Source organism: Telmatherina bonti (assembly GCF_933228915.1).
Source record: "Telmatherina bonti genome assembly, chromosome: 16".
Taxonomy (NCBI): domain Eukaryota; kingdom Metazoa; phylum Chordata; class Actinopteri; order Atheriniformes; family Telmatherinidae; genus Telmatherina; species Telmatherina bonti.
The window spans coordinates 16,026,110-16,053,560 of NC_136614.1; the positions used below are offsets into that span (position 1 = coordinate 16,026,110).

At 36.2% G+C, this 27,451-nt stretch overlaps 1 protein-coding gene across 1 annotated transcript in view; it reads right to left on the minus strand.

Annotated features, from left to right (window-relative positions):
* lama2 (laminin, alpha 2) overlaps positions 1 to 27,451 on the minus strand; it is a 192,912-nt gene that overhangs the window by 22,927 nt on the left and 142,534 nt on the right. Inside the window, exons 40-58 of the mRNA XM_079255305.1 lie at positions 21,866 to 22,028; positions 17,949 to 18,027; positions 17,726 to 17,857; positions 16,018 to 16,134; positions 15,599 to 15,762; positions 13,995 to 14,133; positions 12,917 to 13,019; positions 12,121 to 12,237; positions 11,290 to 11,472; positions 10,101 to 10,255; positions 8,353 to 8,496; positions 5,784 to 5,917; positions 4,821 to 4,980; positions 4,607 to 4,731; positions 3,808 to 3,970; positions 3,418 to 3,562; positions 3,140 to 3,278; positions 1,712 to 1,832; positions 524 to 676 (exon numbers count right to left, since the gene is read on the minus strand). Coding sequence (XP_079111431.1) covers positions 524 to 676; positions 1,712 to 1,832; positions 3,140 to 3,278; positions 3,418 to 3,562; positions 3,808 to 3,970; positions 4,607 to 4,731; positions 4,821 to 4,980; positions 5,784 to 5,917; positions 8,353 to 8,496; positions 10,101 to 10,255; positions 11,290 to 11,472; positions 12,121 to 12,237; positions 12,917 to 13,019; positions 13,995 to 14,133; positions 15,599 to 15,762; positions 16,018 to 16,134; positions 17,726 to 17,857; positions 17,949 to 18,027; positions 21,866 to 22,028 — 2,636 coding nt within the window. The remainder of the gene's footprint in view (positions 1 to 523; positions 677 to 1,711; positions 1,833 to 3,139; positions 3,279 to 3,417; positions 3,563 to 3,807; positions 3,971 to 4,606; positions 4,732 to 4,820; positions 4,981 to 5,783; positions 5,918 to 8,352; positions 8,497 to 10,100; positions 10,256 to 11,289; positions 11,473 to 12,120; positions 12,238 to 12,916; positions 13,020 to 13,994; positions 14,134 to 15,598; positions 15,763 to 16,017; positions 16,135 to 17,725; positions 17,858 to 17,948; positions 18,028 to 21,865; positions 22,029 to 27,451) is intronic.

Below are 27,451 nucleotides of genomic sequence, written 5' to 3' on the forward strand. Positions count from 1 at the left end.
GCTCTGAAAGGACTTTAGTAACATAATTTGCATTATTGCTGTAAATGTATGATTGCATTTCAATGTGTTGTTCTAAGGTGATCAGGAAGAGAAAAACCCAAATCAGCAACTTCACATGAAACTGTATTCAGTCTTGTGTTCTGTGAAATGTTGATTAATCAAATGGTTCAGTAACAAAATATTTATTCTGTTCTCCCTCCACCGCTCAGGTTCAAGATAATTTAATTTTATAAGACTATGGAGGCCTACATAGAGTGAAGACTATTTACGCCATATTATTGTATGTTTATATTTATAAATTTGTTTAATTTCTACTATCCAGTACACATATTTAAATAGGACAGTCTGGTAATCTGGAATGATGTTTTCTGACTTACCCAAGTTAATGTCAAAATAGTTTATTGGAAGTCTGAACTTTAGAAACATTCTTTGACTTAAAGTCTTAAAGTAAGCTGTTATAGTGGATAAAGATTCTTATTAAAAAAGGATTTGAACAAATAAAAAAGGAAATACAAATCAAAACCTGTTGGCTGATTGAAGTTTCTCCTACTGCCAGCAGTATGGTCCCAGTGTCTGCGAGAGTGCTGAATGACAGGCTGATCTCAGTGCCGACGGCAAGTGAGAGGCCACCCACTTCAATGTATCCCGGCTTAGAGAAACTGACTGTGTACAGGTTCTGCAAAACAAAAAAATACATAGATTTACTCACTTGATAGTCCAGCATTCATCCTGTATGAGGAATAAAAAAGAAGATTGAAAAATAAATGCAGTAAAAGAATATTTTCTCAAGCTATCAAATGTGTCATTCATCTGCAAGTCATTTCTTCGAGTCAAGTTACACACAGACATAATTCCATCACTTATTTAACATCTTACAGTTTTTATTTACTACTGGCTTTCTGTGCAAGTGTTGCAGGTTGCACCAACATCCTGCTTCATCTTACAATTAAACAAAGCCTACCCTGAAAAATAAATATATAAAAAGTAATATCTGACCGATACCCAAATTGCGACTAGAGCAGAAGATCACATCACAAATCATAAGTTATACATTTACAAACATCCATACCGACACAACAATAGCAATAAGAAGAGGTAAAGTAACATGAAAAACCAATGTATTCACTTTTTTTTTTTTTACATGTGTACAAATACGAATAACACCATTCAGCATTCATGGTGAATTGTTTTTACACTCCATGACAGGTTCAGTACTTGAATACTTGTGTTTAAGAATTGTATATTTTTCATATCAGCCCTGAACTGACTTACACATGTGGGGGAGAGTTAGTCTAAAATAAGTCATAAAGACCTTAAATTAGTCTTTGCTTCCTCTGACCTTCCTGTCTTTGTTTATGCTCTGCATGAATACTGAATGAGGCCATATGAAAAGCAATCAAGTGAATGACAAATAAGAGAGACTCAAGTGAAAAAACAGACGGGGTCAAGAATAGATGAAGATGAGGGAGGTCATCCAATTAATACATGTCAAGGCCTTTTCAAAACTAATTTTCTGCAGGTTACGTTAATTCAGTGGACATTTAAACCATTTAATCTTTTATTCATAGCTCCTAAACACAATAATAAATACAACCCTTATAAAATGCAAACATGCTAACATTAACTTAAAACAGATGATTTTGAATCTATAATAAGAGATCATCATTGTAGTTTAATTATACTAAGTAAAAACTGAAATGGACAACATTACCTCTACATTACATCCTTTCGTCACCCCAGTATAATCTGAGCTGCTCAGGAGATTATATGGCGTTCTGGAGACTTCTATCTCTTGGAGACAGCCTGCATATCTCTTCAGAGTCACCTCTGACCTATAAAAAGAGATACAGCTGAAAAATTCCAAACTCAACAGACCTTCTGGTTTCTTAGTAGTCAAGCTCAGTAAGAAAATTGCTGAATTACAGCAGCAGAGAATCTATTGCATCATTTTTCAAGGAGGAGAGTGATGCATAGACATCAACAGGAGTAATCTGAAAATACTGTTCATCCATAATAATGATATACATTGTTTAACTTGTGGCATCAGGATAGTTATTGTCACAACGTTATAAGTGAAAAACAAAAAAAAGATCCATTATCAGAAAATCCCAGGAGCATAATTTAATAAGCCAGTTTATATGTATTTTAATAAAGGCTTTATTTTTCTACGCCTTCCAACAACGGTTGCTCAAAACTTTATTTTCCAGCCTATTTTCTCTTAGGACCCCCTCCGCCACATATTGACACCATGCTTGATTTTATGCTTTCATTAGCCGGCTTCTCCCCACAGATGATGCACTCTGGCTGACTTCTTAGACGTTAAGGTAATTATCAGCACACGGCCTTCACTTTTTTCCAAAATAAAAACAAATTATTTGTCTGTGACATGTTTCATACATGTCTTATTAATAAAATGATGAAGCATTAGTGTTTGCAGGCTCCCAAAACCCTTTCTCATGAAACACCCAAATGATTAAAAAAAAAAACTTAAGCTCATAAACTTGTCTCTGTGTGGACATGGTCTTAATTTAAATCCCATCAGTTCTGAGCTGTCAAACCCTCAAGGACCCCCCGGGTATCATTTGGGAACTCCAGTTAGGAATCACTGCTTTAAAAAAACGTGGTGAGGTGACAATATTCTGAGTATGAGACAGAGCCATAGATTAGATATTTTAAATAAATGTTCGTGGATAAACATCAAATTCAGATGAAAGGAAGAGAGAGAAAAATATTTCAGCTGCCATGTGGAGCAACAGCCTTTGTGTGCAGGCCAACTAAAGTATCCATGGTGATTTCAGGCTGTGCAGCATTATTAGCATGGCTAGCATCATGCAGTGATATAGAAAAAAAAAAAAATCAGTGTCTGAGATGAATTGATCAATTAATTTATTTACCTGGCTGCCATGCTGTTAAGACAAAACATATTTTAAAGCAGGAAAACACTTCACAAAAAATCTTGAATGATTCAGGTAAAATAAACATTTTTAATGAATAATTAATTAATTTCTGAAAATAAAAAGTTGCAATTGTAATGAAGAGTAAAGATTCATTCCACACTGAATGAAAACATTATGCCTGATATCCTAAGCATGTAAAAATGAATCTGTCTGAATGAGGATGTATGAATGTGTTTGTGTACCTGTAATTTCCAATCGTTGGCAGCCCACCAAAATAGATTTTCTGGTTTTCCCTGAGGTTAAGACCAGTAGCTGAACCCTGAGATGCGGCAACTATCTTTTCTTCAGTGCTGCTGTCAATGTCCACGACAGTCACGATGGCTTTGTAAAAAACACATGAAGAGACTTTAGTAGCAACACAGCACACCGACTGTATCTGGCTTTAACTTTCATTTCATTCATTTGATTTAAATATACAAACAAATAATAAACATTGGTCTGGATTGATGGGGATGCATACCTTTTTTCTTGTTCCTTGACATGGTGAGGGCTTTCCAGCGTCCATCATTGTAGCGGTTTGCCGATATGGCGCCGCCAGCTCCTGATCCAAGGTCAAAGTTCACCTTCACCTTTCCCTCTGACATCTCCAGGGACATGAAGTCTTTCTGCAGAAATTTTTATTTTAAAAAGTAAAAACTGTTAAAGGTCTTCTGACAGAATGAAGAAGATAAAGTCAAATTTGAAACCAATTTTATTTAGTTTAACTGCACATCCTGAATGCTGGTGTTTTTTATTTGATGTTTTTAGTGACCAAAGTTTTGGTTTGATAATAATATTGGAGAATCATATGACAATTTTTTTTAGCAAAAAAATGTATTCATGCGCTCTGTTGTGGAGTTTAGACACATACCATATCTTCAGTGGCGAGATACATGAGCAAAGCATCAGAAGAGAAAGTGCGGAACTTGAAGGTGATGGTGGAAACATTTGGGTTCCACCTTGTGGGCCTTCCCACTGCAGCGTAGCCTTCGCCATCCAGCTGAACCGTCCCCTCGCCTTCAGTACGCTGAGGGCTGCAAGAACACAAATAATACATTTTTAAGATCGTGTTTGGTGTTTATGTTGTTTGTGTATTTTCTGAAAAGGGAAATGGCAGAGAGCCAAACAAAGTGTTCAACTGAAGACGACCAGAATCCAACATTACCTCTAAAAAGAAACGATGGTCACTGTCGGAAAAGTAAAAAAAAAAAGAAAGGAACGTAACCTGATTTACAGAATCCCTTGTATGTCCAAAGCAGAGAGCACTGTGAGTGGTAGAGGGGCTAAAATTTGACTTGGAGCGAGCAACAATATAAACATTTAAGTTGCTTAAACATGGTCCACAAAACGGTGATGTTTTGTTTAGTGTGTCTGCCGTTTGCACATTTGATCAAAAACAAGGTGAGTGTGTGGGGGGGTGGTTGGTAGAGGGAGATGTGGCTCATGACAAACTTTGTTTTGTTCTATACGCAGTGCACAAAAGCAAACTGTTGACACAATTTTGCTTTTTGTTCCTTTCATTGAAGAAAAAAAAAAATCTAAAAGACTAGATGGAGAGTAACAACTTCACATACCAAAACTATAGTAGGACAAACATTTTAAGAGGTAAAATAAAATAAATAAATGGACAAACTTAAATTATGTAGAAAATGAGAAGATTTGGTGTTTACCTGACAACACAACCCTTACAGTCTCCCTGTCTCTCCCTGTAGTTCCATAGTCCAATAGGTTTCCCATCCAAGAAAGTCTCTCCCATGCAGCCTGTAAATGTTGATGTCCTCACAGCTTCTGCTTTCTAGGATGGCACAAAACATCGAGAGGGAGTTAAAAACAAACAAACAAAAAGAACCAGAAAGCTTTGTGATGTATTTGATAAACAAATACCTTGACAGTGCCGAGTATTCCCCCTACAAACAGGTAGGCGTTCTGGTCAACATCCAAGATGGTGTAAGCAACTGGTGAGTTGGCACTGGTCGACGTTGGCATCATGCCTGCCATAGGACCTTCCAGAGGATATACCGATATGGTACCATTCAGACCATTGCTAGGGTTGGAGAACAGGGGAGTGAGTGAACATGAGTGTTATGTTTGATGCCGTTTATCATTCTGTTCTTCCTGGAACATAGTTTCTATGATTGAATACGTCTAGGTTTTCATGAAGTCTTGGTGTTAAAGATTGACAATAGAAACACAGAAAGGAACCAGTTTGTTCCTGGAGAACCTCCGAGTCAGGCAGTGAAATTAACTACCTGTCTTGGAGTTTGTTTCAAGCCACAAAGAGCATTTCTTTGTTGTGCAGGGGGACATTTTTAAGACCGATAGTCTGTGATCCAGTGCGTAAACACCTTTGGGAAATCTCTCAGATGGAAAATGCATGGCACAGGTGAGAAACCTACTTTTTGCAAATGGTGTATATATAACGACTGCAGCTTACATAGAGACAGGAGGGGAAAAAGGATTACAGTACATCTATGTAATGATGTGCTACAGGCTGACACAGCTGCAAACTCAAGATTTCCCAAGTGAAACAATGTGTTTTCTACGCGCATGAGTAAGACGGTGCCCTCTGGTTGCTGTTGGTTTATCTTTGTTGTTACTATCAGTTGTTGTGGTTAAATAAGGGTCAGAACGAGGGGAAAAATGAGAAAATATTTTAGACATTATATAAAATCAGCCAGTCAAAGTAAAAACATAACAACAGGCTTTATGTTTCTCAGATTTTGTCTTCTCGTTGTCTTCTTTACATTAGACATTCCTGTTTGGCGTTGGAACACAACAAACATCAATGCTCAAAAGAGCAAGTATATGTGCCAGAAAGCAACACCTGCATGTGCATATAATTCTTACCGAGATGCCTCGATCCGGTGCCAATTCCCATCATGGATGGTGTGATGGGGATATTCAACCCTTCCTACACCTGAGCCCACATCCCAAAGGAAATTTACTTTCCCCTTCCGCATCTCCAAGGCCAGGAAATCGACCTGAGAAACAGGAAAAGTAAAGTGCACATAAACAATTGTTTGGGCAGAATGTTTTCTTAAACCCCATCATGTCAACAAACTAAACCAAATTTGTGAAAAGTTTTTTTTTTTTCTTTTTCTTTGCCTATGTTGTTTAGTGAGATAATGTTCTTATATGCAAGTGCAGATAATCTACAAGGTCAATTTATTCGACCTTGTCAATTTGCTTATAAGTTGATCTTTTGAATTACTTTATGAGGGACTAATAGGTTGAAACTTTAAAACCTTTTGCTTAGAATTACTCTGATGTGTTGATGGAATTAAGTAAAAGGCAAAAAAAAATTAATGTAATTGGTAAATGGACTTGTACTTCTAGCGCTTTTCAGGTTGTACCGACCACTCATGGCATTTTACATTACATATCAAATTCACCCATTTACGCACAAACTCATAGGCGCAATCGTCATTTCATCAGGGGAAACCTGGAATAAATCTACCTTCGATCCAAACTGTATAACACTTGACAGATGTTTGGAACAATAACAATACTAGAATTAGATTAACAAAAATATTCATTGTGAAAATATAATAACTAAGTGGGTACTTGAGGATTTCAGTTTCACAGAGCCCTTAATCCTGGACATTGTAAAACCACTGGCTTAACATGTAATAAAAAATGTGAAATGATAAATCAAGGATGGCCTTTCCCAACTAATCCAAGGGTGCTCATACCAGCTGTTTCCACACCTACAGTCTGACATTAATGTGCAGTGTAAATCTCCTTCCAGTTATCGTTTTTGCAGACATAAAAGGTCAGATTTAGGTTTAAGTCAGGCAAGTTATTCACACCAAAGCACACACTTCTGAACTAAACACACCTCTACCCAACAGGTGTGCCTCAGATTTGAAGGAGAGGATTTGGAAAGAAATCCTGCTATGCAAATTAGTCGTGTTTATTTACATAGCTTCCTGTAATGAAACTGTCTTTGTGTCTCCAATAATAGAACAGAGAAGCTACGTAACACTGCTGGCAGACAACCAAGATGATGATTAAAAGGTGTCCGATATCTCTTATCACATACAAACAACTGCAGTATTTTTCATGCAGGGAAAAGTGAATTGTAAAGTGATGTTACACTGAGGGACAAAGGCTGAGGTTTTTTCCATCAGTCCTCATAAGCGGATTTTCACACAATCCCACTTTATTTTGATTAGCAATCTTGTTACTTATGTCTGAGTCAAAAACCAGAAAAAAGAGAGCATGTGAGCATCTTGTCTGGATGCTGTCTGAAGTGCATACACAGCATTATTATTCATATAGAATTATGCACAATTAGAGATTATCAAGGAGTCACATTTGAAGACACAAATGACACACACACACACACACACACACACGCACACACACACACACACACACACACACACACACGCTTCTCGACTCTCCAGGGTGAAGGCGATTATTCATTAGCACAGATCACAGGGCAGCATCGTTATTATTCATCTAGCACAACACACTATTACTAAGATGTAAGACACGTGCACTCGCGCACACACACATACACACACACACACAGAATTGCTATTCATTCTGCATTAGAATATCAGTCAGAGACACACACATATACAAGCACGTTTAAGATTTCCCAGTCAGATGAAGCAAAGCAAAGCTTTCTCAGGGGAAATCAGGCTGAAGCTGAGAGCTACATAAAGTTGTTGTTAATTGCTGCTTCTCTTTAACATACGAACACATACACACAAACACTTTGCGACCATCATTGGTATCCTAAAACAGGAGGGTTCTGTGTTTAGAAATGTGCTGCTGGGTATGTGTCAAGATGTATTAATTATTCTCATATTAGACAAATCACTCAGAGAATATGTGTAGGCTGTGTGTTAGCACTGATTTGTATGTACAATGTAACGGATGAACATGTGCTTTTCCAGTGCATGCAGATTTTAATAGGGGCTGAAATGCAGTACCTTGCAAGTATGATAAATGTTTCACAAAACAAAACACTTCAACATTATACTAAATATGATTAATACATTAACATGAAACTTAAAGGAAAAATAAATCAATTGAAATTTTACAATTTTTCCTGAGATCGTCTCCCCTCCATGATGTAGAGGTTGTGTGAAATTACCTCTCCGTGTTTACAGACATGATAAAGTGTTTTGTTTTGGTTTCACTCCAATCAGGGTTTTATTAGCATGAGCTACTTTTAAAGTGAGATACTTTTTTGTATCAAAATTAGATTTACTTCTTTCTTCGGGCTGAATTGAGGCCATTTGGAAAGAAGGAAATGTAACTCATTAAAATATTTAGATGTAAATATATAAATATTTGTGTAAAAATTTACAGTATTATCCTTTTCATAGTATATTTTTCCACATTCATAACTGAAGTGTGTGAACTCACATTTATTTGTGTTGCATGCAAAACATCTACGTACATATTTAGCAGATCCCAGGTAGAACAGTAGGTTGTCAGGCGTGGTGGTTTTAACATGAAGGACAATGGTATTGTACCTTCCTTTTCTAATATCAGGGCGGTAACTACGGAGACAGTCACCGCCTGATGACACCGACACTTTGATCTGTAAAATAACACACACACACAAAAAAAAAAAATAGAATTAACATGGAGAACTTTTATCATACATTTCACATTGTATTTATCGCTAAATATACAAGTTGTTTGCCTGTAAAAGATGAATGCAGTGAAATGAATTAGACTTGAACCTCCTAGTTGTTTGGCTCGTTCACTTTCAATAATTAGGTACAGATTATAAACTGCAAGGAAAAAAAACCAAAAACAGATACAGAGAGATGGGAAACCAATTGGCTTGTGAACTGTCATTTAAAAAAATCTAGTTCAGGATTTAACTGTCACTATTTTAGTCTTTCTGGAACCAGATGTGAATATATTTGGACAAGAAGTTGGAACTGCAGAGTGATACTGCAAAGTTTACTGAAAAAAGTGCATTTCGTTAAAAAAATATCTATGAAATGAAGGAAAACAAACAAAAGAAAACATGTTTAAAAAGAATTTCATGACAAATAGAGGTTACAATGGGAGTAAATAGTTTTAAATCACCCACTGACTGTAAGTGATAGTTGCTAACTCTTTACTGTTTTTCTACAGTCTACAACACAAAGTGCCTCCAGATGGAGGAGTCAACCATAAATCAGGTGATCATAGCCCTGGTTTCTTTACGTTATTTGTGAAACTACCCGTAGCAATGGAAATCTCACCCAGAGGAGGAATTGAACTGCTAATCAGGGTGTTACGTCAACCCCAGTTTTCTAATTCTGAACATACACGCAGGAATGTAAATGTACAGAGTTGATGGCATTTCACCAATCACAATTATACACCCACATCAGAAAAAATGTCAAAAACTGCTGACTATGTGGATTCATGGTTTAATAAGTCAAACAATAATTCTGCCACATCTTTAAAGAACAGTTTATGTTTGTGTATGTCATTAAACCAGATTTTCCAGGTGCATTCTTGAGGAAAATCAGGAAGGTTAATCAGTCTCGATTCCATCGGATGTGCCACTGGCTGTATTAAGCTTAACCTGCATTCAGAGCAAGCTGGGATTCCAGCAGAGGTGGTCAGAGTGATAAAATCCAGTAAAAAGTCAACCAGCTTTGTAATACCAGTCATCCTGAGATTTACTTTAACGCTAGAACACTAAGGCTGGGTGATTTTCACCCATGCAACATTGATTTTGAATCACTACTCAGTGTTCAAGGGTTAATAATAATATGGCATCATACAAGATCCTGGATAGACTTACATAAAAAATTAAATGAATTTTATCTCAGGTATTTTAGTTTTTTCTGTCTTCTTCTGCAACCTGCTGTACTGCTTTTACAGTTTTATGTAAAACATTGTGTTGTCTTGTTTATGAAATGTAATATATAAATAAACTTCCTTTGCCTTTCAAGGCAACAGTCTTTTTTAAAAATAATCTCATAACATATTAGTAGGGAAAGAACTAAATCACTTGTTTAAAAAATGTTATTTGCATCTGCAAGGAACAGATCAAGTTTAATAAACTAAACAGTGTATGTAAACAAGTAAATAAAGGCCAAGACAATAATTCAAAGTTAAATTGAATTAATGTACTATAGAGCTGTAGAAACAGGGCAGTGTTCTGATGCTGAACATTTAAGCATCTGGACAACTTACTGAATTAGCTTGTTTCCTGGCCTGGTTGATCAGGTCCTTGATTTGTGAGATGTTACGCTTCAGATTGTCTTCCAGCTTTTTGATCGGCTGGAGTTTCTCCAACAGTCTGTCGGCTTCATCCTCTAAATCCTTAACTTTAGCTCCTGCAGCATGAACTGAGGGTAAAGAGGTAAAGTATGGTAAATACACCGGATAGCATAGTAATCATTATCATAATTCTTCAAGGTATATCAAAGCTAAGAGAAAGTGGAGGCTTGCAAGGAGAAAAAAATCACTTAATGAAGAGGAAAACAGAAGAAGTGAAAGCTGGCGAGACGAGAGCCAAACAATTAGTGTAGCTGAGCTTTCAAACAGGACTGCTTTACTTTCATTTACATCTATTCTTCATATGCTAGAAACTGAAAAAAGAGACAGAAACATTAGAAAATGGAATTTAAAGAGAAGTTTCGATGCTTTGCAATGTGTAGAGCTCTCATGCTCATGCCGAACAGAGGCATTATTAGAAGCAGCTTGCTTACTTTACAGATAGAAAAGATAAGATTAGTGTATGGTGCACCAATACCGTTCCCAAAATCAGTTTACACTTACATACATGGCATCAATTAATCCTAGTACACCACATTAACACAGTGATGTTGGTGATGTGGTGTTAAAAATGTGATTTAAAATGTCTTTAAAAAAATAGAAAATAAAAAACAATTGACTAGAAATCTGTGCTGCTACAGAAATAATGTGAGAACTATGTGGTACTGGTGCACCACTTCCATCAATAGAGGCTCAAATTAAAGTAAGTGAAATATACATACTGATTGCTGCGGGGTTGGAAAAAGAGAGAGACAAAGAGAGAAAAATATCACAATTCAACAGAATTCAATAATCTAAGTGGCTCTGAAACAGAAACTTCAAATCTCCCAAGACTGAGAATTAACAAAGAACCAGGTGTTTTTACTACATCATTTAAAAAAAAAAAAGTCCTTTTGTCACAAGATTTAGTGAGCAACTGCTAATAAAGTGGTGTTAAAACCTAATTTAAAATGTAATTAGTTATCACAGAAAAGGATTTATCTCGTTAAAAAGGAAGCTTGTATTTATATTAAATAACACATGAAAAAAAAGTGATGAGAGGTTCCTTCTCTGTTTACTTTTCTATAACAAGGTAATGCAGTTACTCAATAGAAGAGCACTTTACTGTTTTTCTCTGGGTCCTGGATCATCTGATTGGCTGCTTTGACAGTGTCCTCCAGCTCGCTGTAGTTGCGCTGCAGACCTCCGAGGCGCAAATTCAACTCTTCAAGGCGTTCAAGGACATCTGTAGCTGTGGCGTTGGCATCAGCTGCTACCGCCTTCGTAGCTGCCAGCTTAGCTGCTGTATCTGTTTTAAAAGAGAAGAATTTCTATTTAATTTATACTCAGATTTTATTCATTATCTACATTTCATGGTGTTCAACGTCTACCAGTTCCTGGTATTCAATATTTCTGATATCAGAAGAACTAAATGAAATCTTTCAGATTTCTTTGCACCGTGCAGATTTGGCACATTTAAAGATTTCGCCGCTGTAATTTAAGTTCAAATGGTTTAATTTGGAATTGAAAGCTTTACTACAACTTCTAAAATGTCAGGTATTTGCATGCAAACTATTTAAATAATTAATGGCCAGATGAAATGAATGTTTGCAGGTAATATCTGAACCACAGTGCAGCAGACTGGAAATGAATCCAAGATACTAACCAAGTTTAGCATTAGACAGCCTTCCTGTATATTTGTAATGGTATTCACAATGCTGACACACACTGATTTTTTTTCTTTTTACTTCAAACTGGGATTAAACTTGAAATTAAAGTCTGTTAATTTTAGATGTTTCACCTTGGTCCTGCACTTTCATCATCATCACTGCAGTGCAAAAGACCTCTATTTGTTGACTGATATTGATTTATTCAGTCTTTATCTTTTCATCAAGTGTGTATTTGTGACCTACTCACACAATGCATAAAACACAATGGTGTAGTTGTGTAGTCATACCATTGGGAATGGCACGGAGCGTTTCCATGGTTCCATTAACAGCTTTGAAAAGGTCTTTGGTTTTGTCTTTTGCTGCTTTGAGTCTGCCCTTCAGCCCAGCCACAGTGTCGGCATTCTCTACTCACACAACAACACACAATGTAAATAAAGATGGTTTGATTTGTTGCTAAGCAAAGTCTCCTTCGTGTACTGACTGGTTGAGAGTGATTGACAGCAAACAGTCGGAGGACAAACTCCTACATTAAAAGAACAAACCTAAAATACTGATTAAACTAAAATATACCTGCAAAATGTTTCTACATTAATAAAACCAATAAAAAATTAACAAATATCAGTTCAAAAAAAGATTTATTTATTTATTTTTTTTTATAGTTGCGCTGCTTTTGACTTTCTAGCTACAACTGATGTTGTATCGATATAGCATGTCAAGTCTGTTTAACTCAGTCCCACAAGGGCCACAGTCCTGCAGGTTATCAATGCAACTCGCTTCTACACACTTTACTCAGATTAAATGGATCCAACAGCTTATCAAGTTCTACACAATGACTCAGTGATTTGAGTCAGGTGTGTTTGTGCAGGGATCAAAGTACAAGTATGATGCTGAATTAGCCATCGACAGGGGAAGAGTTACTGAGAAAAGAACAACAAAAAGTCTTTAATGTGTCTTTAATGTTTATCTTTGTGGCAGCTTCATTGTTGATTGTATGGGTTTCAAATAACTTGCTGTCTTTTTATTTATATATATATAATATATGTGTGTACATTTTTTAAACAAGTCTCTATGCATTTACTTCACCTTGAATATAGTCTTGAAGTTGTTTGGCCTTGTTCAGCAGCATTTGACTCTTCTGCAGGGCATTTTGAGCAGCTTCCTTTACTGGAACATCTGGACCTAAAGCCTAGATCAGGATAAGGTGTCAAAAAATAACAACATAAGGTATATATTATCACACAGTCTGTGATTACATTATTAATTTAAAACTAAAAATATCATTAAAAATGTCATCCAATAAATTTGGATCTCATAGCAAGTAGTAAGCATATGGTATGGAACTTTTGCAACATTAGACAGTTGCCACGTTGCATTTCTAAACAATCCTGAGTGATTAAACTGACTTTTACTTTTTTGACATTTAATGTCAAGGTTACTTTTTAGATTTATTTCATTGTCTAAACATTGTGTTAACAGTCCAGTTAGCTATCGTTGCCTAAACATAATCATAATCGAGGTACTTGGTTTATTTCCCAAATTAAATTATAGACCAACAAAGACAAATAATCAAGGGAAAAGAAAGGAGAATAATTGATTGAGAAGGACAAACTAAGGTTTCAGAATGATAAAGTGAGGAAACTTAACTGAGTACAAATGTAAAGAGGAAAACAAAAATGTAAACAAATTGAAAAAAGGTCAAATTGAGGGTAAATTAAAATGTAAAAGTGTGACAGAGAAAAAAAAAAGTGTAAGAACAGGAAGGAAACTAAGATTCCAGGTGCGTGCTGTCACATTTGTGTAATGCAAGGAGCAGAGGAGAAAAAGAGAAGAAAGCAGAGGAACTGAGAAGCGCTTTGATCTCTCAGCCATGACTAAAGGAGAGCACAAGCTTACATTACTGCTCCTGCATACAAGAGACACACACTATCTTTTGTACTGAGAGTACACTTTCATGGTGTGGATGGCTGAAGTGCTTGTGCTTAGTGCTGTGTGTACGCTGCATCTGTATCAGAGCTGGATTACACCTAGCATGAATATACTCTATATCCATTTAATATTTTCACAGCAAGTATTTTCTGCCAACAATATGATTGCAGAAGTGTCAAACATGGAAAATGAGATATCTTTACCATGTTCAGATTGTATGTATCTGTATTCTTACCAGCGCCAGTGCCTCACTTGCCCTCTGTTTGGCTGCCTTTGCCTCTTTTTCCGCAGCATCAACATTGGCTTTAATGTTACTGTAAGCATTGAATGCAGCTGTTGCATTAAAGGATAGGTTTTTAGCTTCGGCCAAAATTCTGGAAGAATAAAGGAGAGGGGACATATAGATACTTTCATTGATTAACTTTGTTTAAACAAAAAAAAAAAAACCCAAAGCAATCCATAACAGATCCATTCATTTATTTTCTTCTGCTTATCTGGGGTCGGTTTACAAGGGTAGCTGCTTAGTTTGGAAAACCCAGACCTCCTGAGACATAGAATCCCTCCAGCGTGTCCTGGGTCTTCCCTGAGGTCTTCTCCCAGAGGACATAATTGAAGTATTTCAAAAAGTATTAACTACTGTGGTTTGAACCGTTTTTGCTAACTAAAGCTGGAAGTGTCATGAAAGCCCAGCCCTCAATGCCATCAAACATTACTGCTCATAATTACTAGTTTTACAGCAGTTTTTGTTCTTTAAATACAAGTTATTTGTCTTGTAAAATTCAGTATGTATATCACATGCTTTAAACATTTCATAAACTGTTTTAAAATGTTTATACCTTTTAAACAATTAGGAGGGGGAAAAAAATCGACACGCAATTCTTTCCAATAAACATGAATAAGAACCAGACTTTCTAAACATTTTCCATTTCAAAATTCCACTTTTTTTTTTTTCCAGACTCCAGTTTCAAGGTTTTTCAGTTAAAATTTGTTGTTGTTGTTTTCAGACCCCTTGGGACACATTAAATGCTTAAAATATTACTGAATGGGTTAAAAATCCTGATGTTACGCCACACAATTACAATGTGTATATTATAGTTGTAGACAGAATCCTGCAGCAAGCTGGGAGACAACAAAAGATCTGCTAATGTAGTTTATGTCCCTCATAAACTACCATTTACTGCAATTGAGCATTTCGTGTAACTCTAAAACTAAATTTAGATTAAAATCAATTTTCTATTTCACTAAAATATAATATAATCACTTTTTTTCAGTCTCGGGTTATTTGAATAACTACTGGGAATTTAACCTTTTTTATATTTTTTATCAATAATTTTCAGAACTAAGTAAAAATAAACTTTGCCTTCTGCTTGATATGGAGTGTCTTATTCGAGGACACTTTTAAATATGGAAAGATAACTAACTGGACCATAAAACTATTATTTTAAAGGCAAGCTTATACTTGCATTCCAGCCATAGGCTGTGCAGAGTCTCAGAAATTCAAGTAAAAAAAAAAAAAAGTATTAAAAATAATATATAAGCTTCAAAAATTTTAAATGAAAATATGTTTCTGAAGACTTCTGGTGTCACCATCTTATTTATGATAATTTAATCCATGTGAAAAGCTTAATGTCCCTTGGATCCATTAACTTTTTAAGAAATCCTAAATGTTATCTATTTTAAAACTGAAATGTGTTGAAACATATGGTTTTTCACACTCATCCAGACATGTGAAACTCATCAAAACTAATTTAGTTTCCTGTAAGACTGTGCAGGGAACCTGGTATCCAAACCAGCACTCTAGGTGGAAACATAACTGGGATATGTTCACAGACTATTTACCCATCTAAAATGGCTGCAGAATCATTCAGTTGTTTGGCATGTTCCTCTGCGTCATGCACAAGATTAGCCAAACTACCATCACTCAAGCCTTTAGCAAGGTGACGGACTTTATCATCCAGCTGGCCATGAAGCGGAATGAGCTCTTTCCCCATCTCCTCCAAGTCCTGTAAACAGCAGAGGAACTTTGTATTCAAACTATTTCTGAATTTTTAGATCACTTTTCTTTTTAACAAGTTCTCTAACATTTATTATTTCATAGTTTTTAACTGTGAACTCTAATTTCCTCCTTTTATAATTCCCTCTGAGATCAGTAAAGTATTTTAATTCATTTGTTTGACAACAAAATGACTTCAGGCAGAGTAAGCATGACTTGACAAAGCTTAAGAAAAGTTCTAGAGTTTCAGTGATGATGCAAGTACCTCAATCCCCTTGTTGATCGTGTCAGACAGCTGATTTGCCTCCTCAAGCAAGTTCTCTCCTTCATCGAGAGTCTTCTGCATTTCTTTTTTCACTGCATGAACTCCAGAATGTTTCCTCTACAAGAAAACAAACATGGACAAACATAACTGTGACAGAGCAGAGCAACATCATATTCAAGGCTCATTTTCCCTCACAGCAACAACAACAAGGTTTTTTTTTTAAAATCTTCGTTTTGATAATTAAAAAAAAAAACAGGCTAAAAATCGTCGATTTTGTAGTAATGATGGAGCCCTAAAGCTTAGTTAGTGAATTTTATTTTCAAATATTAAGCGTGAATGTGTCTGTGTGGATTTGAAGGCTTATACAGGATGTTAAAATTGTATAATCAAAGTTCAATCATGGAGAATTTTTTCTCTACAGACTTATTGCAAAGACCTGTTCATGGTACAAGGTGATCCATGTATTGAAAATGATAAAAGCACCGTAAGGACACTAGAAACACTGACTTAAAAATTTTATCAATAAGAAAAAAAAAACCTCAATATGACCAGGTGTGAGTGTGTATTCTCTTAAAAGCTTTTCTTTATGAAGACATAGATGTCATGGACATGGGCAGGGGCACAAAGAGAGACCGAATATGCTGCATGTGTGTGTTGGAGAGATTACTCTCAAATATTTCCTCAAGGAAATGTATAATCATTTTTTCTGATAAAAGCTTGTTTTATTTGTGGTGGCTATCGATTTGGCCCCTGAGCTTTATGTACATATAAATGAACCACAGGCAAAAGGGCTTAAAAGGAAAATAATATTCAAAAGTCTGAAGTTTACTGAAGGCGAGATTGCATCTACATGACTAAAATAAATTCACAACCTTGTTATTTCAGTAAATCAACATTTTTTGTGTGTGTACAATCAGAAGAAATGCACTCCATTACACACTGCTTATTATAACCGCAGCTATATTCAGTTAATTAGCATTATGACTGACTGTCATATAATTTTCTTACACCTACGGCTGGAAAATGTTTGTTAATCTGAATATAAGCAGAGGCGTAAAAGTTGTGTTGAGGGTATTATCATATGGCCTTCTAAAGGATTATTTCCAGCCAGTTAAGTGGAAGGAAGCTATAACTAATGACAAGACAACAGTGAATCGTATGTAGCAGAATTAGTTTAAAAAAAAAGGAAAAGAAAAAAGGGTGGGGAATAACATGATAGTTTTCAGTAGACTAACAAAGAACCAACTCTGAGTCACAGCAAAATATAGCAGGGCATGGATCTCTGAGGCACTCGGTGCAGAAAACTGTAGTGAGCATCATAAATGCTGTACGACTGCTAGCTACCTGTAACTAGCAAGGAGGCTAGTTGACACAGTGCATTGTGGGGCTTACACTGCTGGGGTGTGTGATATACTGGCAGGCCAGCTTACTGAAGGTGACACACCTCCTCTGAAAGGATGCAACACCAACCAGAATGATTAACGTCCCATCTGGATGCAACGATCCTTTCTTGATTGGCTGTGTGGTTTCATGTTAGTGTGAGGCGTCACTTTTTAGGCATTGTCCTAAGTGAAACACTGCATGTGGCGTGTGTCTCATGAATGAGAACCCTGCATGCTAGTCAACGTGGAAATAAACAAAGATGTATACCTCTGTTTATGATCACTTTAAAACAAAGTTTGACAAGTGAACCACTCAGTGCATGCACCTCCAGAGCTGTTAGGTTTGCTTGGTTTTGTTCTGTCAGTGATCCAGCTTCTCTCATTTTTCCCTGAGCTGAATTCAGTAGATCCTGGGCCTCCTGGAGCTTCCTTTCATGGTCTGAGAGTTTGTTGTTTATCTTGGAAAGTCAACAGGAAGATATCATGTTAAATTGAATCAGTTATAGTTATTCTATGAAGAAAAGAAGACAAGGACGAGGTTATCCTTACCTCTGCTTTTAGGTCTTCTGTGGCCTGATGAGGCTCACCAAACAATTTTTTGACTTTCTGATAGAGATCCTCTGCTAGACTGGAAGGAGAAACCAATAGGTTATTTATTTACATTTACAGCAAAGTGAAATAAACAGTATATGAATACCACAATGAACAGAGGAGACAAAGGCAGAGTCATACCAACATGTGGTGAGAGAAATGACAGAAGTTACTCCATAAAACTGCATTCTTCTTTCTACTGGTCCCTTCGGTTGAGTAAAATATAAATTGCAGCATTGCAAAATATTGTAAATATCCATATAATGCACATTTGTGTTTGGTTGGGGGTGGGAGGTGGTTAAAGCAAGATGTCTCACACACACACACACACACACTTTAAAACTGTGATCATTATTTCTTCAAAACAAACAAAAAAATATTTCCTTAAACAACATAATCTTAGCCGTCACTAAGGAACAAGATGTTTGGTGTGAGACGTGGGGAGGACTTCACTGACCAAAAACTGAATGAATAAATTTAATTTAGAGAGTACTAGGCTTGAAGAGAAAATAATAATAATAATTAAAAAAAAAGATAAAACAAGGTATAAAGGATGAAAAAGATGTGGTATTTCAACAATAGCATATTGGAATTGTTAAGGGAACAAAAAAAACAAAAAAAACAACACATGGGTGGTGGAGGTCTGACCTGGGATTGGTATCCTGCAGGGCGTGATACAAATCTAATGGGACAGAGAGGTTTTAACGTTTCTGTGGACATAAATATATGCTCAGAAACAGTCTGTTTAAGAGAATTGAGGTGAAATTAAAATTTTAGAGTTGCTTTCAACCCTTTAGTTATGTGGCATGCCAGAAGGCAGCAGTAGACCATGAGACACAATCCACAGGCAATTGATTTAGTGGAGACAGAACTGAGAAACAGTTCTGTTAGTGGTAATGTATAGGCTTTTTACCATTTTTACCATTTCTTGTTAGTTAATTTGTTAGCTATGAAAAATGGCAAATATCCACTGTAAGAAAGTTTAATAAGACTAACCACTTACGTTGCTGTTCATAATACAACAGCATCAATAAAGCAACCTCTAGTAGATAGAATAGGTTATAACCATTGGTTTGGGTGTGGCGGTCTATTTTCTGCAGTTTGCCAGACTTTGGGTATCCTAAAACATATTTATATTTTTCCCTTTTTCTGCATTTCTAATGCTGAAGTGTTAATAACCAGCTAAAGCTAATGACAGACTCAGCTAGTGCATTATAGTAGCAATTGTGGAGGTAACAATTATAAGGTCTTAGAGGACATGCCTTAAAGTGGCAATGAGCTGAAATGGATCATTTAAAGACATCACTATGTGTAGAACAAGAGGTGTATTTTCAGCTGGTGTAAAACAGGATGTCACACTCCGTCTCTGTGTTGATCTCCAATTCTATGTTTACCAGCCTGGCTGTGTTTATGTGTATTCATGTGAGTTTTCCTCTCTCCTTTTGCAGTTCTCTCTTCCTATCAAAGGTTTTGAAAGCAAGCAATAAGCTTTTGTATTTTCGAAGTGAGAGTGAAAGAACAGAACAAAACGTTAATCTGAAGTTAACCAGGATTCGAGTTTACCTCTAAAGAAACAATGCTTATTGGCAAAGAAGTTGTTGGCTAAAGAAAAGAACAAAACCGGATTAACACTGATTTTGTGTTAGAGTTAGATGTCTGTCACTATAGACAATCTCTGCAAGTATGTACATTGTTTGTGTGTGTTCCTGGTCACTGTTAAAATAAAAAGCCTTTTTAGAACCAACCAGAGAGAAAGAGACAAGACCTTGTATTTCCAAAGTGAAGAGCGCAGCAGTTTGATTCAGAGTTTTTCTTCTACTGTAAGTAACAACATAAACGTTTTTAAGTTACTTCCACCTGTTCCACAGAATGGTGATGGTGTTTTGGTCAGTGCATTTGCACTTGGCATGTTCTTTTGCAGACGAGAAGCATAGTGGTAAGATGTATGCTGGGCGGGGGTGTTGCTCATGACACTTTGTTTTGGTCTACAGGGTGTGCTCAACAGTAAACCTGGCAGTGAAATGATTTCACTTTTTTTTTTAATCAGACCAGGTCATGATTCCAACTGCATAAATCACAATGACTTCTGACTGTCAATACATGTGGTCTATTAAGAATTTTAAATCAACTCTGTTGACTGCAAATATCGTCATCATAGCTTTGCTCTCACATACACTTTAGTGAACCTCCTGTGTTTGGAATTTAAAACATTTTAATAAACATTTTTAATCAATAGGCCTCTTAATGGGTCTTTTTTTTTTTCTTTAACAGCATTAATTAATGCAACAAAGATCATGTCATCCAGGTAAAGTAACTTGGAGGATAATTTAACAAAGTTTTGGGATACATGAAAAGTAATGATTGGATACAAAACATTTTACTGAACCCAAGCAAGATCAGAGTTGAGGGAAATAAGAGGAGATTTTCCAGCTACCGATTTGACTGTTAGAAAATGACATTAGACAGCAATATGGTGCTTTGTGTGAATAAATTCTCAAATAAGCAATAACATACTGGCAGTAAATGACATACTGTAGATGTTTTTGTTTTTTAAAGTAAAAATTATGACAAAAATCTGCTGGCTTTGCTTATTTTATTATAGCATTCATTTGTATTTGCCTGTTTGTTTTTCTTTGCTGCACTGGCTGAAATCTCCCCCTGGGGGGTTAAGTCAAATAATCAACAACAGGCTGACAGCCAAGTCATTCAGAGGCTGTTGCAGTTTCTCTTTGTCTTCATTTCTCTCATTCTATCTGCCCATTTGTCAGCTGTTCTCTTCTCCCTCCATATTCTTCAGTCTCACTACATGTTCTTTTTATCTTCATGCCTCTCTATTTCTGCCCCCACGGTGATGTTTTTAATTAACTCGTGGACCTTGTCAACATTTACTGCTGAAAGAGACAGAAAGGGACAGAAATAAAGGGGGTGAGGGGGCAGATTAACAACTTTAACTAAGTGCCTTGAGAGAGAAAGTTAATGAGAACGACAAAGTGAGAAACGCTTTGTTAAAACATCAAAAGAATCATTGCTTTAGGATATGCAGCAATCAGATGTCTGATGATTCGAGTACCAGCAAAAAGTCAGACATCAGGAAATCAAAGCAAGTGCATTCAAAAGACTTAAGATTTTGCAGTTTAACCTTTTTTTCCCTCTTTGACTGAAAAGCATTCCTTAAAATTAAAAGAGGTCCATTTTGCAGCTTCTCCTGACTGTTGTGATGTTAAAATAATTAGGCAGAATCTGACATCGCTCTATTCATTCATTCATTCACTCAATTATTTGGCAATAATGAATAAAAGCTACTACAACAGACTTTTCTGAGTCGTAGATTTAAACTGACAATGATGTGCTGATGTTTTTAGTCTCTTCTTTTAAATATGTGACTCTTTTAGAGGAACGTCTGTTAAGTTTGTCTACTTTTGTTTCACTCTTCTGTTATTCAAGTTATTATAAAACATGCAGAAAGGAAATGCCCCACACATCAACAGGCTAGAGCATTGACAAGTGGGAAAAAGTCCCAGCAGGATACAAGAAATGCAAGTTAGGAAACGAAACAACATGTAGGACAAAAAAATGAGACGTCGTACAAGCAAGACAAGAGTGGGAGTTCTGGCCATTTCTGTAAACAGAATCTAAAATCCAATGACCCTTTAGAAAATACAAATAAAAAAAAGAAAAGGGCATAGATGCAGGATTGCATAGATGCAGGATTTTTTGCTGTGTTAAAAAATGAACATCAATGGCATCTGGACACTCATACATCTCAAACAAAGATGAGTCTGTTTACCAAGTTTTCTTCAAGTCTGTTTTTGTTGTGTGTGGGAGAGAGATGCATGACCTCTGCTGTGTGTGTGCGTTTTTGTGTGTTTACATACTTCTCTTCCTCCTCTGCAATGATTTTCTGCCCTCCCAGATGTCGTTTCCTCATCTCGGCTAGCATGGCCTGGATCTCGTCCTTCATCTTGCTCAGGCTTTTGTCTGGAGTTCCATCTCTCCGCGAGAGGGTCTGGTTCAACTCGGCAGCCTTGGATTGGAGGTCTGGGAGCACAGACGCAGAGAAACCGGTGTGATTATACCCAGATGAACAGATTCCGCTCATGAAGTTGGATTCATACATGGGTTACAAAATTCTTCTTCAATTTCTTTGGATTTCCTCCGAGACCTAGAAATAGTATCAGCAAAAACTTTGTAAATGTATTTGTGGCTTTAGATGCATTCAGATGACTTTGTCCTTTAGCTTTCATCTAAACAACTTGAATTCTCGACTTTCTGAGAACACACACACACGTGTGTGTGTATTATATATATATATATATATATATATATATATATATATATATATATATATATATATATACACATACATACATACATACATACATACATATATAAATTTTAACACTTCATCTGCTTATCCGCTTATATAGACACTTATATAAACACTGCTCAAAAAATAAAGGGAACACCAAAACAACCCAATGTAACTCCAAGTCAACCGCACTTCTGTGAAATCAAACTGTCCACTTAGGAAGCAACACTGATTGACAATCAATTCTACATGCTGTTGTACAAATGGAATAGACAACAGGTGGAAATTATCGGCAACTGGCAAGACACACCCAGTAAAGGATTGGTTCTGCAGGTGGTGACCACAGACCACTTCTCAGTTCCGATGCTTTCTGGCTGATGTTTTGGTCACTATTGAATGCTGGCGGTGCTTTCACTTGAGTGGAAGCATGAGACGAGTCTACGGAGGGCCTGACGTCCACAGATGGGGGTTGTGCTTACAGCCCAACACTGCGCAGGATGTTTGGCATTTGCCAGAGAACACTAAGATTGGCAAATTAGCCACTGGCACCACAGACTGTCCAGGAGTTGGCAGATGCTTTAGTCCAGGTCTGGGAGGAGATCCCTCAGGAGAACATCCGCCGCCTCATCAGGAGCATGCCCAGGTGTTGTAGGGAGGTCATACAGGCACACAGAGGCCACACACACTACTGAGCCTCATTTTGACTTGTTTAAAGGACATTACATCAAAGTTGGATCAACCTGTAGTGTGTTTCTCCACTTTCATACTGAGTTTAACTCCAAATCCAGACCTCCATGGGGTGATACATTTGTTTTCATTGAGGATTGTTTTGTGATTTTGTTGTCAGCACATATAACTATGGAAAGAAAAAAGTATTTCATAAAAATATTTCATTCATTCAGATCCACAATGTGTTACTTTAGTGTTCTCTTCAATATTTGACCAGTGTGTGTGTGTATATATATATATATATATATATATATATATATATATACACACATTTTTCATACATTTTAGGATTCCCCTGACTACATGCCAAAGTGTCTCCTGATGAGTCTGTCATAGAAAGAAACAGCACTTAGTAAATAATAGATTATGGGTGTGTGTCTAAATGTAACATGTAGTGTACAAGTGCTTTGAGTAGTCAACATATGACCAGAAAAGTGCTGCACGGTCAATTTACAACAATGAAACCAGAAAACCTAAATTTTGTATTTTCACATCATCTATTGTGTTTTTCTACCAATAAAATCACACTAATCTAATGCTAAAACTATTGACATGTTTTAGTCATAATTAGCTCACATTATGTTGCATATGTTGCTTCAATTAACAAAAGTCAACGGCAGTTGTTATAGCACTGATTATAAATCAGAATTGTGGCTTCATAGTCATGTTATTTTACAGTCAAATACTGACAAAGCAAATCCATTTCATAATGTTTACATTGATATCTGGGGAAAAAAAATCAAAAATTGGCTGACGTGTACTCTCCCACGACTGCAAAACAGATATTAATAACATATGGAAAAAGCATTTTTAGTGACCACAGAATAAAACTTGAAAGCATTCAGAGAGCACAAACCTGCGCCAAGCACAATGTAAAAAAAAAAAAAAAAAAAAAAAAAAAATTCCTGGATCCAAACTGATCCGGATTACCACCAAAATTAAATCAGTCCTTCCTTTTCACATTTCCAACTCCTCCAATAATTTTATGAACTTTATGAATTTTATAACTTTTTGAGTTATCTTGAACACAAACAGATAAACGCCGGTAAAAACATAACCTCCTTGGTGGAGGTAACAAGCCATTTGAACTCTGAAACACACTGTATGCAGCGTCTGGTCTTTCCAAAAGTGTACAGTTTGAAACAGTCATCTTACTGGCTCAAAAAAAGGAAATCTTAAATGCTCTTTGGTCATTTAAACACAGACTTACACAGAGTCAGACACACAATCACAGGTAATCTTATGTCGCACTTCTTAAAACCAATGATTTTAACAGCTGAGTGCTTGCCCTTCTTTTAAAAAATTAAATTATATGAAAAAGTCCTAAGATTTCAAGCTAATCAGTGACAAAACTCGACTAAAACCCTCTGAGGCTCTCCTGAATAATACCCAAACTGCTGAGACTTGATGAGGAGCATGCATGTGTATCCATTTCTGCAAAAGGAAAACATAAGAGGGAAAACTGTGCATATTTATTCCTGTAATGTGTGTTTGATGTGCCAGGCTGTTTGTGTGTGATGTCTGCAGTGACTAAACGTAAACTTGATGTGATTACAGCAAGCTGAAATCTGACAGTAAATGTGTGGATGTTTGCAGGGGTGTGTGTCGAGGCAGCAGTTTCTCTCATTTGAAATGTAAACATGAAGTGATTAGAGCAAGACACAAGTAAAGTCATCATGTTAATGAACAGCTGTAATGCATGTGTGTATGTATGTGCATACTGTGTACCAGTCGGTGTTACTGTATCTGTGTGTAAGTGTGTGTCACAGCCATATAATTACATAGTGGGATTTAAAAAGCAATTAAGCACTTAAAACGTGGATGAAATCATATTATGCATCTAGTAAACACAAGCACATGGACATGCACACACAGATAAAAACAGTGTGTATTTGTGTGCACAGTTGTATGAATATGTGCATGCTGCCATCAGTGTGTATCTGGTGTGTATGTGAATGTGTGATAGCCACTAATTAAGACTCTAATTGCTACTCTCAATCATCCAGTGAGCCAGGACACAGTCTCTGTTTTTTTCCTCTCTCAGAAACATACGCAGGCACACACACACGCACACACACACACCCACACACACACTATAATCACACTGTGATTGGGCAGAGGGCCAGAGAGCTTGGAGCAACAACAACGAGAGGACAGTTTGATCACAGCCAGCCCAAATGTGTTGGTTTGGTAACTTTCTTTGCTTCCCTGAAGTTATAAAATATTCATAACAGCAATCAAAATAAATTATTTGAACTGTTTTTTTTTTCATACGACCACATTTGTTTGCAACATCATTGTGTGAGAAAGAAAAAAAGCTCCCACTAAATAGTCTTTTTAAAGTGTGTTTCATACCTGCCAAGTCTAAAGTCGGCGCTTTCCATTGCTAACTTAAAGACTGAAATCAATGTGTAACTGGAGTTTACATAAGTTTACATAAGTTATATCTGACACCAAATTACAGAGTTTGTGGAAAAAATGTTGGGATGCTGTAAATCAAATGATATGAGACACTTAATAATTTACTATTAGTTCTTGAATTTGATGCCAGTAACAATGCTTGAAATAACAAGAAAGGGGGCAACGACGAGCTGGAAAAGTAAGCGGTACTAAACTTGGAAGAACTTATTGCAGTTAAGTTTAACTGATAAGTTAGAAACATAACTTGGTATAAAAACTGTACCCAAAAGAGGTAAAGTCTTCAAGATGAGCAATCTGCAAAAATGTGTGCTGTGTAGAACAAATTAAGATAAATGTTATTAACCGATCAACTCAAGGGAAAAATTCTCTTTCCGTCTGACGGCTTCTTTAGTTCTGTTGTTAGAGTTTGACAATATATGACAATAAGCTCAAATCTCAATCAGATGTGCAACTCCTGATTTGTTCCCTGATACATGAGAGAGGTACATTTAAAAATAAAGAAGAGATGGAGTACAGAGTCTGTGAGCAAAGTGTAACTTTATCAATAAAAAACAAAGAAGGTGTGATTATTGTAATGGTTGCAAAAAATATATAATAGAGCTTAAAAGTAAAAAGGGTAAGGTTATATTTGACGCATGAATAATGCCTTTTCTGGTTGCTTCTATGTCTACAGTTTGATTTTCTCAGTAATTACAGCTACAACTTGCTGCAGTCTTGAAAACAAAATACTGCAGAAAGTTTGGTGTTGATATTTATTATTCAAAATGCGGATATTACAATTTGCCGGTTCAATGACCAATTTTACACACCAGTAGTGTGTAAGATAAGAGGATGAGTTGTCAATATAAGTACAGTTTAACACTGATACTTTGGTTTATTTGAATATATCAATATTTTACAGAAGTTGAAATTTAACACATACATAATATTTTATGAGTCCCACAGGATTTTTTTTAAAGATCTGTTTACATCTCAAAACAGTCACTTTTTTTTTTTTTTTTTTTAAATAGCCATGTTAGTTAACTCACCCTTTGGTTGAGTGATTATAATTAATGGCTAAAACAATGATTGTTGAAATGGAACACAGAAAGAATGAAGGTCTAAATAGGATGTTTGTGCATGTGGTGTTTTTTTTTTGAGAAATATCAAAGCTTATTTTCATATTGTGGTTTGCAAACTTGCTGTTTCCATTCACATCCAGTTGATGTTATGTTCAACAAAAAGCTAAAACTACTAAGTAGCACAGCAGACAGACACACACCATCCACAACTAGCTGGTGATAAAAGAATATTTAGTGGGGCAAAAAGTCGCTTAGAAGTTTCCACTTATGAAACATGTTAAAGTTAAAGCTACATTTGCTGACAAGAACAAACTACAGCTTCACTAAAAGATCTATTCACTTCATTAAGTAGTTCCGCCAATAAGCAATACTTGAGTAGGCTACATTTCATAACATATTTTGTGTGCAACAAAAAAAAACATCCTGCCAAAACACTGACATAAGTACTTTCTAACTAGCTGCAAAACAAAATAAAGTAAAATGAGTCATTTCATACGGTTATCATGGTGGGTGACATTTTATCACCACAGTTAGTGATGCTGCAGCCTGCTGGATCTGCCACGCTTGTTCATTCAACAGTTTGCACAAGCAGCTGGCACCAAGTGCTGGCAGCTGGCCTATGAACCAGTTTGTCATTATCAAGCTACCAAGTAACTAATAAGCTGCTTTTGTTATTTCTGTTTTGAGCAAGAGTATGCAAAAATGGCTGTAGTACCACAATGTAGGAAGAGGTTGGATTTTTGTTATTTCAAATGATATTCAGTTCATCTATGTTATTTTTCTGAAAGATCCTGCACCTTTTTTTTAAAAATACCAATTTTAAGATGGCATGTATCATTATTTTATTATTCTTTTATCTTTTTTTTTTTTTATTGCTACATGCAATTTTCCTGTGATGTAATAACCCACATTTCCTAAGCAGGTTCCTTTACATTTGATAA